The 15,385-nt window shown below is 34.7% G+C and overlaps 1 protein-coding gene across 2 annotated transcripts in view; it reads right to left on the reverse strand.

Annotated features, from left to right (window-relative positions):
- Nucleotides 1–15,385, reverse strand: part of LOC108578955 (protein scalloped) — a 443,348-nt gene that overhangs the window by 32,146 nt on the left and 395,817 nt on the right. For both annotated transcript variants that reach the window (XM_017942377.1, XM_017942378.1), the window contains exon 4: nucleotides 1,863–1,993. In XM_017942377.1, coding sequence (XP_017797866.1) covers nucleotides 1,863–1,993 — 131 coding nt within the window. The remainder of the gene's footprint in view (nucleotides 1–1,862; nucleotides 1,994–15,385) is intronic.

A 15,385-nucleotide genomic window follows, 5' to 3' on the forward strand; every position in this document is an offset into this window, starting at 1 on the left:
AAAGAGAATGTGTGATGTTTTGTTTATTATTTAATATTGTCCGTTTGGAGTGTTGATTCTTTTGGTAGTTGGATTGGGTAGTTTTTTTTTAATTAAAGAGAAATATTTAAGGAATTTTTGTATTTATTAGGCTCTGCTTAATTAAGTTCTAGTTAAGAGGGGTGAAATTCCTAAAGAAGGGAGAAATTTATTAAATTCATATTTATCGTTCTACGTAAATTCGGAAATTTCTATAATATTCGAGACACGTTAAGCTCTGTTGAATTAAGTTTCATTGAAAAAAAGAGACCAACTTACAAAGAAGGCGGAAGCTTAAAAAATTCATATATATCGTTCTACGTAAATTCTGAAATTTCTATAATATTCGAGGCACATTAAGCTCTGGTGAATTAAGTTTCATTGAAAAAAAGAGACCAACTTACAAAGAAGGCATAAACTTGAAAAATTCATATTTATCGTCTAAAATGAAAATGCACATTCTGCAATTGCTGTGATACTCAAAACACGGTAAGCTTAATATAATTCTAGCGAGTAAACTAGATGCACTCTGAAATAAAGGATGATTTACGCAAATTAATATTTATTATCCTACGTATAGATAACAATAACCCTGAAACAATTTGAATTATCAAAAATACACCCAATATAGAACCAAAATTTCACCAAATATTAATATTTAAAGGAGTTGGAAGCATCATTGTTTGTGAAGGTTTTTTGCATTGTTGTAATAAGCCTTCACAAACAAATGTATATCATTAAGTATCATAGCTTAATACCTCTGCAGATATGAACTTTCAAAGTATTAGGTACTAATTTCGTTAAAACGGATACTTGAAACCTACAATTTTGATTTTCTGTTTTATCCTCCCTTTCTTATTCTTCTTTATCATTTACAATTCATTATTTCTGGAATACCAAAGGATATTTCCTTTGTATCCATTTCATCTATTTTTAAACAAACTTTCAAAGGTTCGATGCAAAAGCAACAAAAGGAAAAGAGAAAGAGAGAGAGAGAGGGGATAGAGAGAGAAAGAGAGAGAAAGAGAGAAAAATAAACGATTTCCAAGTTGCACATGTATGAATTTTTTTCTTTTGAAGTTAACTGGTTCTTTGCACGGGCTCAAAGTGGATCGTCGAAAACGGAAATAAACTCGTGTGCCTTTACGCGTGAACGTTGATTAACTGCGTAAAACACGCTCGAATTGCTTAATTTACACGTTCGTTTTGTCTCCTTTTTATATCTGTGCTTGCACTATTGACCGTTCCCTGTATAAACAATGCACCACGGGGCTCTCTCTCTTCCTCTGTACATCGGCGCACTCATCGTCGAATGGAAGCGGTGAACGCACTGTGCTGTGATTTATTAACAGCCGCGCAATTGTTCCCAAATCGCTTTAATAATTCAGCTGTTGATTAAACGGGCCGGGTTCATTTTTACGCATGATTTATTCCGCTACAAACCTCCCTACGTAGCTCTTGATCGAACGAATTCTCTATTGACAATTAATTCCTGCGCAACCTGAATCGAGAGAGGTAAAGGGAAATGGAACGAACAGAAGTGAAAAAATTGAAAATATGGAATACCCTATCGTACTTCGAAAACTTGATGTTAACCTAATTTAGTTCGTGCATGGTGTTAAATAAAATGTTCTTTTTTTAGGTGATATTTTTGGGTGATTTATAATGATCGAAGGGATGCATGTATGAAAGTCGATGAGAATAATGTTTCAGTTGTTTGATATTATTTATTGTCACGGGTTCTCAGGTATCTAGATATGAAAATGTCAACCGGCAAAAATAAAAATGAAAAGGTGGTGCAGCTAAGAAATGCGCACCGGACCAACAGGTATTCGGATACTTACCACTTTGAGTTTCGCTTGGATTTCGCGAAGTTTTCGCCTAGCAAGCACTTGTATGTGCGAAGAGACCTGCTTTCGCGTTCTCGTCTTGCCCGTTCTCAATTTGATGTAACGGGCAATCAGCTCGTTGCGACCTGCAACAGTAAGAAACATACAGTTAGTTTTAACTGAAAATCAATCTTTGTTAATCTTCTTCGTTGTAGCTTCAGATGTGAGATTATTTGTCCTTTCTCTAAGTAATTGGTTTTCTTCTTAAGTAGTTCGACCAATTCTTTAAAAATTATTAATCCTTTATTTTGAATTGCACAACGCTCGTAAAAAAATAATCGTACCAATTTAAATTTCGATGGTAGCTACTTTTTTAGTTTTTCTCGTGTTTGGGACATGTAACCAGAGAACAGTTTCAAATTTATCATGAATTGTTTAATTTGTAAAAAGTTACTTAAAGTTCTATCAAAATTTTCAACATTTATACAAGTTCTGTTTCACGTAACTTGCAATAGTAAAAATAGCAAAGGGTAATATACGAAGAACTATTTTCAAAGGTTATTACTTTGGCCAAAAATTTATGTTAGAATTCCCATTTAACGTATAAATCTTTTGCAAAAGTACGCAAGCAAAAGATTCGTTAATCACAACTTCGTGCTACAGAAAGCTTAGGAAAAACTCTACACTATCCACAATTAAAAGCCAAAATTAACTCCTTTATAACTACGAAGATGGGAGACCAGATGGAAATGAATTTTCGCAGAACCTAATGTCTAAATAGTCTGCAGCATCTCAAGGTCTAGCTCTTCATGTTCGTAACATTGCAGACTCTTCCTCTGAAGTGCCCTAATAAATCTGCACAAGTATAAACGAAAGCAAACAGGAGACCTAGATAGCAGAACACCTTCGATGGACAATATTGAAAGTGCTTGCATGGAAATTCCTGGATCGTCGAGATCCCATGCAATTATTCGCGTCTGACGAGGTACAGGCCGATGTGGTTCAAATAAACTCTCGACGCTGGTGCAAATTAACCTTGAGCGTTTCTCAGCCATCGAAGCTATTGATAAACCGCTTAAAATTAGCTACTTGATGAATCAGCACATACGTATCTTTGACAGTCGTGCAGAAGAAGTGATACCCTTTTTCTAATTCGAAAGGGTAATTTTCGTTTTTAACATTTCAGAATGTTTTATTTCACTATTACCGAATGTAAATCACACAAACGAGATCTAGATTATTTTTTAAGCAGAGTTGCACTATTTCGAGGAGAAAAACTTTTCATCTGTACCATCCATAATTTAACTCAATTTTACCGTATCCTAAAACTGCAAACTTTGCAGATGCACACTGAGTAAACAATTTTACAAAACTGATTTTTAAATCTCTATGTTACAATCTATCACTTATTTTTAGATAAATCTAATCATTGATATCTTAAAATATACGAGTATCTTTTCATACCGATCCAATGAAGTAATATACAAATGATAAAACATTTCATTTCGAATTTTGCTTGGACAGTAAAATTTTCACAAATTTAACGAATTTATGGTAACTAAACATTGTAAGTTTCCTTAAAGCTTGTACACACATAATTTGTCCTGTATACATTTTTTTATCATTCTAGCAAAAATAAATATGATTTTCATCAAATATTTCTTTTCCAAACGTTTTTTATATTTTTTTTATTTTGAGATTAGACTTTATATTGAGACTTTCGTTTCTATCCGATTATATATTACGGTAGATGTTGATGTCCTTGCTTTCCAAACTTCTATTCATCGATACATTTGTTTCTCATTCGAAGCAAGTTCTAATAAATTCGTATAAAGTGTAACTACTTTACAAATAACAGAAACACGTTTCCAAAAACTATACTCTTAATTAAACAAAATTTCACATCACCGGTGCTCATTCACACCACAAGTTCCTCAAGTCAATTAACCTACAAATTAAACGTTCTTAAAGGAGAAAACTTTGAAATATATCAAGACCTTTTTGCATCTTTCCATGAATACCAGCAGTGGGTAAAGATTGCACCTACACCGATATCTCAACAACTCGAGCGCCTTAAATGGTCGTCAATAGAACGCCTTTTTCCATTGAACCCCGCTTAAGGGCAAAGCCTTTCACCGCTTAACACGAACAGCGTCCCCCGTTTCCTTTACACCCTCGCGGAAGAAACACATAGCTGAAGATTTTGCGGCTGTGGTCAAATTCAGGCTTGAATCACGCGAGTGAAACGGATGAAACAAGTCTGAAATAAATTGAGATCGATCGATACGGAACCATAGCCATCCAAATGACATTAAAAAGGGGCAGCGAACGAAGCAGAAAAAAGAAACAAAGAATACAAAGAGAGGAGAGTATCGCGTGGAAATTTGTGAAAGAAGAGGAAACCAAGGGACGATGAAACGAAGACGCTTTCATCGGTCGCGATTACGCGGATGTAAAATAGCCAGGCTGAATTTCAAGAGGGTGAAAAGGGCGGAGGGGACGAAACGAACGTATACGAACTCGAATTAATTCAAGTGCAGGGTGCATTCAGTTTTCGAGTGCCGATGAAAACGCGCGAGGGTGTTCCGTTCGACAATGAGCACACGTTCATTTGCTCGCTCGGCCGATTTTTATTTAACCGCGCCAACGTTGGACGTTCCTCTTTTCTATTTTCTTCATTTTTTCGTTTTGTTCTGTTTTTCTGATTTTTTTTTCTTTTTTTCATAATGGAAATCAACCGGCCGAAGTGAACGCTGCTTTCCGCATCCTCGGAATACACAGTGATGTTATTGCGGTTTATCGAGCCGTGTGAAATCGTTAAAAAAAATCCGCTCCTACCATCTCCTCTCCCTACAGCACTATATACATACGTAAATGTGTGATTCCACGCGTTTTTTGTGCGAGAATTTTAATTCTCCACTGATCGCTCGCGTGAAAACTTTTTCTATCGAATGAGTACTCTTTACCCTTGGTTGATTTCTAATTATTCTTTCTTGTATTCGTGATAATTATAAAGCATACTTTGTTTTTGGAAGAAAAATATGCGCGCGAATTTCCTGTGCATATTTTCTGGCGATTCTTGCAGTCGTCACATTTACCGATCATACAAATAAATAGTTATCCATTTGTTTGCGTTCAGCAGTTGGCTAGATTATCCCCTTACGATTTGTCATACGCTTAACCTATTGCATGTTTAACCCTTTTACCGCCAGCCCCAAATACAGTAATGTCTCTACAAGTGTCAGCCAGTTTGGATTCTACAAGTGTCAGTATAGGTGGTCCTACGCCTAGGTCTGCGTCATTGCTGCGCCTATGTTATCTCGCTCGCTGTCAGTCAAGCGTGTAACGCTACACCACTCGGTTTCTTTTACGAGATTACACGGCTCGACAATTCATAATAGAAAAATATAATTTCTTTAATTTTACTTTTTTTCATCTGAAATTTTTTTAACATGTTGGTGAGAGTTTTCTCATGACAATGAGATCAAACATGATATAATTTGAACAACATTTACTTATTAATACTTATTGAGTAATTAAAGATTTACAGGTTGCTGTCAGACGGCCACGAGAAAATACATTTTAAGCATTGGATTATGGTATTATGCTTTATAATTTTTTTTTTTCAATTGAAAATAATGTCTAGCTAGCTATGACGTCCAAAATTTTTAGTTGACGGCCGACTGTATGTATGACTCATTTAAATGTACGAAAGTATTTAATTACAAAGAATATGAACCTTTTATACTTAGGTTGTATAAATTGTGCATGGAAAATTATCAGCTGGTGGCAGTTTTTTCACAAACACCAAAGGCCGACATATCGGCTACTTGGCAGTAAAAGGGATAAATCACACGCGTACACTATTTTCTTTATTATTGCATTCTAAGTCATTAAAGTGTATTTCAAGCCAATTAACATTTTGCTGTTTAGAAGGGTATTATTCGATATATAATTTATGAGTGTTAATATATTAACCATGAGACCATGAAGTAATTCGTGTTTTAAGAAGGTAAGAATAGATAAACAAAAAGTAACATTAAACAATTTTCGCATTAGCATAATTTAACGTATAAGTATTTGATACTAATCTCAACATTCAAGGTAGAAATTTCGTTTGCATATAAGAGGTAATTTGATCGTGATTACATTTTGCAGTAAGATTTGCGAACCGGTGTCACGTTTTCAGTGTATTAGTAGATTAACATATTAATCTGTTATAAAATAATTAAAGAGATAATTGTCCATTTTCTTAATAAATCTTTTACAGGTTTAATTTTTAACAACTGCAACATCATAACTCTATTATTTATGGTGCATTTAGAAAGTCCAGAATACTTACGGCGCAAATTTTAATTAATTAATATCTAATTAACGAAGCCTCGGACACGCAATTTCGTCACTTGATTTGTGACATTGAATGGTTTCAGGAAACGTTTCTTCAATTTAGTACCGAATGTAGCCGAACACCCTGTATTATTCATGCAGTTTATACGCAAAGGAGGATGTTAAAAAAAGGCCAATTTTGGCATACGGCTGGAACGAAAAATTTTTTCACAGCATGATTCTACAAATCCTAAGGAACGAAAAATGTAATTGTCATTTTTCCCGGAAATGATGGGAAAGTTATGAGAAATGCGGTTCAAGGTAAGAGTATGACCATACTTATAACCGTCTCGTTTTTTTCGGATGATGGTCTGTTCGTAAATTAACCACTTAGAAACTCATATTGTTGTACATTAGTGTTTAATAAAAACCAAAAATAATGAAAAATAATTAATGACAAATTAATCGAAACAAGGAATTCTCTGATGACACGATGCTTATATTCGAAGCAATCAGAAACCAATAGTTATTTCTTCTCGAAGTGATAAAAGTTACAATAAACTATCGTAAATATAATAAAATAATCGTCACGACAGGGATACAATAAAAGAGTAAGACTCTAACAGAATTTGCATTTCTTAACTGTGTATCCACTATGAAAGCCAGAGGAAAAAGTATGATCTTACATATCAGTCTAAACGCATACCTATGTATACAGTGTTCTGTAGAACTACTCGTCGGTTTAGAGACGTCGACTGCCCGCGTAGGTGGAAATCCGCGTAGTTGGGAACCATCCTCCGGTTTTACGGAAAACTGAAGTCTGATCATCTGCACTGCGTGTCAATTGTCGTATATTGTCGTTAGAATAATAACAAACGAAGTAGGTCGTGTGTAAAGACCTTCGAAAAACTTTTTCGTTCAGGCCGTATGCCAAAATTGACCGTCTTTTAACATCCTCCTTTGCTCTTCTTCTGTTTTAGTCAACTTTTCGTTAAATACTTTAATACTACATACATGCTTGCATTTTGAATGCAATCAATCGGATAATTTTCAACTGTTCCAGTTTCCGTGAAACGTTTCGCGTCTCTAATCAAAACTCCTTCAGACCAACAGATACTAAATGAAAAATCCTAATTCCACCAAACACAGAAAATCGCAGTAAATAATCAAAATTCATATCTAACGAAGTCTTCTACGAAGAGTTCAACAATATTTCTCCAAGAAGGGAACTATTCACCTGTTCTGTCGAACGTTCAGCGTTTATTTTGAGGAACACCGGTGAAGTTTCTCGCGAGTGGAGAGCATTCGAAGCGGTTTGGACGATTGAAAAATGCTCGAGGCCAATGCAATCTTAACGGGACAATCCGGCGGGAAAATGACAAGCGATATTCGATCGTGAATATAATCTAAGAAGCAGGAAGAAAAATGTACGAGAGCGAGAAAGAGAGGCGAATTAAAAAAGGGAGGTTGGTTCGAGTTGAACGATGAATTGATTTCCAGCCGATTGAATCGAGTAAATGGCATTCTATGTGGCACCTTATTGTTGCTTAGATTTCACAGCCGTTAAGACTTTACGGCCGCGCCCGTAAAACCGGCGCCAGACGACATCAAACGTGTCGTAATTGAAATAACGTTTACCGTGCACCAACCAGAATCACGCACAGTCCGATGTATAGTTGTTCGAAAAAATCTTCGAACTGCGTCGTGTTGTCTGATGTCCGTTCGAATTTTAAAATCGAGGACGGCTGATCAAGTCGTTTTTAGGTTATGTTGCTTACAATTTATCGATATTGCTGTGGGTCAGGGGGGCAATACGTTTCGAGATACATATGTACGTATGTAGCTTGGGCGTGACACTGGTAGAATTTTCGCTAAGAGTCCATCAGCAGTTATTCGCCTTGTAAAAGCATCGTACAATTGCAAACGGATTCAGATATTTGTGCATTTCACATTTAAAATGATTTCATTCCTATCTGAAATGCACACAGCTTTGTAGTTTGTACTTATTTGGTTCACTTATATGTGAAGATTCAAGTTGCCAGAACTGTTTAATCTATTTACTCTTAAATACAACCTTTGTGTTTTGTATTATATTTAAATTGTGTATGTTGTTATTTCAAATTCACGATTACCCTTTATTTGCAACGATGTAACATTTAAATGTTTCTCTAAAGGTAATAAACAGAAGTTTTAGTTCACTATACAAATATACGTATGCCCACAAATCTTCGTGAAATTATTCTTTATAGACGCCATATTCTATTGCTTAGCTAAAATAACGATTATACCAAAATCCTTCGACTCAAAGAAATTAAAATGATCAACCGCTAGCTTCAAAGTTTAAAAAAAAGTTATCTGTATTTCACATCTTTAACATCTTAAGCGGTTATGTTGTGTACGCGTCATGACCAAAGTCAATACACAGCGGGAGTAACGGGCAGATTCGCATATTTGCACCAGCGGTGAGAAATTCGTGTCACTGTGGACTGCACTTTCCACGATGGAACGAATTCTCCTATACTTCTCAATTTTCTCATCGTACAGATAAAAATTCTCCCCAAATGTCATTCAGCAAGCTTACTTACGCTTGAAAACACTTCGAACCTCGTTAAATCAGCGCAAAACAACATTCTTTTTTCGAACTCCGTAATACTTCACCAAATCAAAAATGAGAAAGGTTCTTTGTTTCATTCGCGATATTTCGTAGCTAATTCGAAGATCCTCGATGACGATGCTTGCTGGCATTGAGGACGGACAGAAAGCGGATATTGCAAAAGCAAGAGAGAGAGAGAGAGAGAGAGAGTTTGGTGTGACGAGGGAGGAAGCAGGAGAGGGAGGGTTACGGAGAACTCTGAAGCATCGGGAGGAAAATATTCGAGATTCCAGGCGAACCGCGTGATGACTCAATTTCGCAAAGACCGTTAAATGGCCCGCTATAAACCACGCGCCGTTACTGTTCGCGTTCCTTCTCTGTTTTTGAAGGCCGAACATTCTTCGAACGGGGGTTGCCCGCGTCGACTTGGATCCGTATAGAAAATGCTGTTACAAAGAAGCTATTCTCGGTTCATTTGCTTCTCCTCTCACTCACGGGGGCAAAACGATCATTTCCTTCGAAAGTTTACAGATTTCGGCGGACGAAAGGTGGTCAGAACCAGGAACTTCAAACCGGTATGATTTTGATACCGGTATACGTCAGCAACGCTATACCGAAACCGTTATAGCACCGAAATATGTAGGTAAATACCGAAACCGAAATAAATACTGATATTTTTTCGGTTTTTCTTTCGGTGACATCATAGCTTAAAGTAATACCTTCATAACCCTTATTGATTCGAACTATAAAAGATATAACATTATATCTTTATATAAAAATGCTAATATATTAGTCCATATTTCATTATTTAAAACTTTTAAGTTATTTTTACTTATGCACATATTTGTCGTTAACAAATTCGATCCCCAGTAACGGTATCCTTTATGGCTGAAACTTTCTTCCGTCTTTGTTCGATCAGTGTTTTCGGTTCTTTAAGGAAAAGACAATTGTTTGGTCGCGACGCTGGTTCGTCCACGGGAGATCTATGGTGGGCCGCTGAACGTCGGCACCTCGGTTTGGCGGCCAAATGTGACTAACACATTTTATTGCGACAATCCACCAAACCGAAGCTTCGTTGCGAGATCAGGTGGTCGCAACAAACAGTAAACTAATAATGTAGTAATAAACAGATAACAATGATTAATAAATTAATAACTTTTAAAATCTTTCTTTTACTGCTACTAATATGTATTAGCTCAAAGCTCGATCGTCAGACTGACGAGTATCTATTTACGTTCTCGTCACCGATTTCGAGAAAAACCTTCATTCGTTTATATTCCGCTTCAACTTTATTGTAAGTTAAAACGAATTAAAATTTTAGAAGTAATTAAACCGAACTACAAAGATTCATCTGCAGACAAACTATTGAAGAGATGATTAGAATTTAGAAAATTTAGAAAATAGAGCGTTGATTTGAATTTTCGCGCCAAAACATACATATGCACATTTAAGAGCAGCAGCCGTCGAAATCGCCATGTTTTTAGCCGTCAATATTTTCAACAAGGGATTTTCATAACCTCGTTACCATCGCAAACCTCGTTACACCAACCAAACACAATACATACAAGCCACTGATAAACAATCACTGTACACTGCAATCATCACAGGCACACGCACACGCACGAAATGAAAACTAAGAAACATAGAAAACTGAAAAAAAAACTGAAGAAAAATTAATTAAATCTACATTAAAAGTTTATAACTATAAAATAATGTATAATTTGAAGGAAGAGTTAAAAATAAATGCTACATGCGCTTATCACATCGAGTAGCTCTTTTAAAGTTTCGTATTTGTTGTTGAAATTATTCTGTTCTCTCAAAGCTATTTTAGCCTGCGTGGATCTCTGCACCCTCCATGCTTTCACTTGACCTATATTCTTTGGTGTAAGGAGGTTTGCTAGGCTACCGGCATATTTTTAAACGTTAATAACTAAACAACGAAGCCTCAAACATCATTTTTTTATTCTTGACTTTCGTCTTATGTCGCCTTCTAGAATCACCCCTTAAATTTTCTGTCAATAGTTACCGAACACCCTGTATTTATTACTCCGGTATGTTCGGGTCAATTTGACCCAAACAAAAGTTTTGCTTGCGTTTTGAAAGAACGGACACCTATCTTCAATTAGGTATATTAGTCATCTCATTTTTCACTAAAATTTTTATTAGCTATTTATAATTCAAGCGTAAAAAAGACCATATTCAGAAATAATTAAAAACTATAGGGGAATCGTCGACTGTTAGTCGAACGCAGAACACGGCACAAATATTATATGCAATTTCGAAATCGTAGTAAAAAGTTACTCATTCTTTTATCTCGCTCATGAATAAAATCCTCGTTCTTTATCCAGGTTGGAAGACTTAGATAAAGATTAAAAGAGAGCTATCCGTGAAAATAAGCAGTATGCGTCGCGGTTGTAGAAGATATAAGCAGCATGCAACAGGGTAGTATATACTGTTCCATCCTAATTCGATATACGAACGACAGCGGACGATCAAGAGAGACAGAATCTAGTCAAAGTGAAAATGAAACTGACGGAGAAGAAAGTTCTATCGATAATTTCAGTGAACTCGTGTAAAAAAATTAAAAGATACGGTGGCAAACTACATATATCTATCTATGTAAGGTAGATGTCGAACTTGTATTAGCATAAAAATAAGCATAGTGTTATTATGTATGCGATATTCAGATGTGATTTAGTGGAATCTGCATTTGATTTATTCATTGACAATAATATTGTACCTATATGTAATTGTCACCACGTAAAACTAAGAATAAGTTGTAAACGACACCGTTGTTTTACATGCTAATGCGCCGCCGATAAGAAGACAAAAACAGTTCGCTTTGTATGTAAAAATCATATACAGTAAATTCTCTACAAGAGTCAGGAGGTTTGGATTCTACAAGTGACAGTATAGATGGTCCTACGCCTAGGTCTGCGTCATTTCTGCGCCCATGTTATCTCGCTCGCAGTCAGTCAACCGTGTAATGCACACCAGTCGGTTTCCTTTACCAGATTTCACGGCTCCACAAATCATAATAGAAAAATATAATTTCTTTAATTTTACTTTTTTTCATCTGGAATTTTTTTTAACATGTTAGTGAGATTTTTCTGAAGAAAATGGTATCAAACACGATATAATTTGAACAATATTTACTTATTAACACGTTCACTGTCGCGCCAGATTTACTAAAATTCAAAAATTCTCGTATAAATTCCGAAAATAGATTATTAATTACGGTAAACTACTGAGACGGTTTAATTTAGGGTGGGCATAGTGCACTCGTTCCAAATCAGCTCACAATATACAATAATAAATCAACTAACTACTTAACATGCAATTCATGCAAATTCCTTGGATGGTAAATTATTAGTAAACAAAATTCAATATCAGAGAAAATATATGAAAAATTTCAAATTAATTTCAATTGCTGGAAGAAAAGTACATATTGATTGTTATGCTGTAACGAAAAAGCAACCTCTCAAAGTCACTTCAATATTCTATTCGACAAGTCTGAAGAACAAGGATGACTAAAATTCAAATGTTTATTTCCCTAAACCTTCAAAATAATTTCGAAATATTTTATTCGAAGCGGAGTATTCCAAGTCAGTATCGATAATTGAAGAAATTATTTGATTGTATTTAAAAGAACCGAAAGGAGAATATTTAAAGTCTGATATTAAATGTCTAGCAAGTACCAGTAATTGGTAAAATGATTTATATTTGTTTTAAAAGGAATATTTCTAATAGGTATTAGTTAAAATGAATTATTATTCAGTCTATTGAATTGAAATTCTAATTGATTCTAATGTATACAAGTGTTACAAGAAGGCTGAGTGTGTACAGGGTGGACATAGGCTAGCTAGTAGCCCCCGACCACTCTATTCACATCTCAGAACCTTCAGGTCAAAATATGCCGCGAAGTGTCTATGGCACAGTATAAAGGGTGAATAAGTTCGCTGGACATCGGCGGGTCCTTATATACCTGCGGTACCCTCTCCCCAAAGTCATTAGCAAAATCGCCGGTTAGGTCAGGCGGGAATCGACTATTTTTCGCGGGAAACCGATTACTTTTCGCGGGAAATTTCTGTTCTTCTATTATGATGTTGTAACACGGTATAATTCATAGACTAGCTAGTAGCCCCCGACCACTCTATTCACATCTCAGAACCTTCAGGTCAAAATACGCCGCGAAGTGTCTATGGCCCAGTATAAAGGGTGAATAAATTCGCGGGACATCGGGGGGTCCTTATATGCCTGCGGTACCCTCTCCCCAAAGTCATTAGCAAAATCGTCCGTTAGGTCAGGCGGGAAATTTTCGCGGGAGATTTTCGCGGGAGATTTCCGATATCGTAACACGGTATAATTTATCAATTTTCACAATTTTGTTATAAATTTATACTTCCGACAATTTGTTATAACATTGCATATAACAATTTATACGTTTTTACAATATTCTTCAATGGAAACATAGGTTTTAGCGTTCTCGTTACTTACTCGTGGTTAAATTAATTTCGTAGGGATTAAAAATCAGGTTGACCTGTGGTCGTAGATTAAAAATGACCATAGTACAGCTAAATTTATCGTGTTAAATAATTCTTCTTACACGAATGAAAAATGTATTCATCGTTTGTTTGTTATAATATCGTGAAATGAATTATATTACACATTTTCTCTATTCACACTGAATTTAAAGATTATAACGATTAAAAATCAAGTTGACCTGTGGTCATTTATCAAGAATGATCATAATAAAGCAGAAATTGTTGTGTTAAATAATTTTTTTAATACGAATTAGGAATTTATTCAACGTTTGCTTGCTACAATACCATGAAATAAATTATATCCAAACTAAATTAGAGTCCAAACTTACTGACTCTTGTAGAGAATTTACTGTACTTTGTTCAGTTTGGTGGAGAATATCGTTTAAATGCAATGGAAGTTTACCTTTCTCGTTGTGAAATCAAGTTCGGAGGATTAAAAATCAGGTTGACCCTTGGTCGTAAATTTAAAATAGCCATAGTGAAGGTGAAATTATTATTTTAAATAAATGTTTCTATACGAATTAAGAATCTATTCAACGTTTGTTTGTTGCAATACCGTGAAATAAATTGTATTATATATTTTCTCAGTTTAGACTGAATTTAAAGTTCGTAAGGATTAGAAATCAGGTTGACCTGTGGTCGTAGATTAAAAATAGCCATAGTGAAGGTAAAATTATTACGTTAAATAATTGTTTTTATACGAATTAAATATTGATTCAACGTTTATTTGTTGCAATACCGTGAAATAAATTGTATTATATATTTTTTCTGTTTACACTAAATTTAAAGTTCTGTTTACATGTTATAACAATTAGAATGTAGACGTTTTGCCGTTTCACGGTTTTTCCTCTGTTAATTATGTGTTTATAAATCATTTCAAACTAAAGCAGCACCATGCCCACCCTTAATTAAACCGTCTCAGTAGTTTACCGTAATTAATAATCTATTTTCGGAATTTATACGAGAATTTTTGAATTTTAGTAAATACTAGAGTCAGTGTCCACCCTGTACACACTCAGCCTTCTTGTAACACTTGTATACATTAGAATCAATTAGAATTTCAATACAATAGACTGAATAATAATTCATTTTAACTAATACCTATTAGAAATTTTCCTTTTAAAGCAAATATAAATCATTTTACCAATTACTGGTACTTGCTAGACATTTAATATCAGACTTTAAATACTCTCCTTCCGGTTCTTTTAAATACAATCAAATAATTTCTTACATTACTGATACTGACTTGGAATACTCCTCTTCGAATAAAATATTTCGAAATTATTTTGAAGGTTTAGGGAAAGATTCAACGTTTATTTGTTGCAATACCGTGAAATAAATTGTATTATATATTTTTTCTGTTTACACTAAATTTAAAGTTTTGTTTACATGTTATAACAATTAGAATGTTGACGTTTTGCCGTTTCACGGTTTTTCCTCTGTTAATTATGTGTTTATAAATCATTTCAAACTAAAGCAGCACCATGCCCACCCTTAATTAAACCGTCTCAGTAGTTTACCGTAATTAATAATCTATTTTCGGAATTTATACGAGAATTTTTGAATTTTAGTAAATACTAGAGTCAGTGCATCGCGTATTGAAATAATAGCTTCATCCCTAGTTCGTTTATTATTGAATATTTTTACGTGTTTAACTTATGCTTCTCCCCAATTCTCGTCGCGTATTTTATTCAAATTTTCTTATATTCTAGAATCGAAAAAGATACGAATTCGCGTTTTTTCTTTTGATTCTTTCAATTTTTCACTCTCGTTCTACGAAAGTTTACTTCAATAATAATATTGAAAATTTTTCTGGTGATTTGGTTTAGTAGTTAGTTGTGTTGTGTATTGCCAGCTCAAATATGAGCTGCTTAATGTATGTATATGCTTAAAATGTATTTTCTTATGGCCGCCTGTCAGCAACCTGTATATCTGGCGCGACAGTGAACGTGTTAATAAGTAAATGTTGTTCAAATTATATCGTGTTTGATATCATTTTCTTCAGAAAAATCTCACTAACATGTTAAAAAAAATTCCAGATGAAAGAAAGTAAAATTAAAGAAATTATATTTTTC

This window comes from Habropoda laboriosa, unplaced genomic scaffold (genome assembly GCF_001263275.1).
Source record: "Habropoda laboriosa isolate 0110345459 unplaced genomic scaffold, ASM126327v1 scaffold30, whole genome shotgun sequence".
In the NCBI taxonomy this organism is placed as follows: domain Eukaryota; kingdom Metazoa; phylum Arthropoda; class Insecta; order Hymenoptera; family Apidae; genus Habropoda; species Habropoda laboriosa.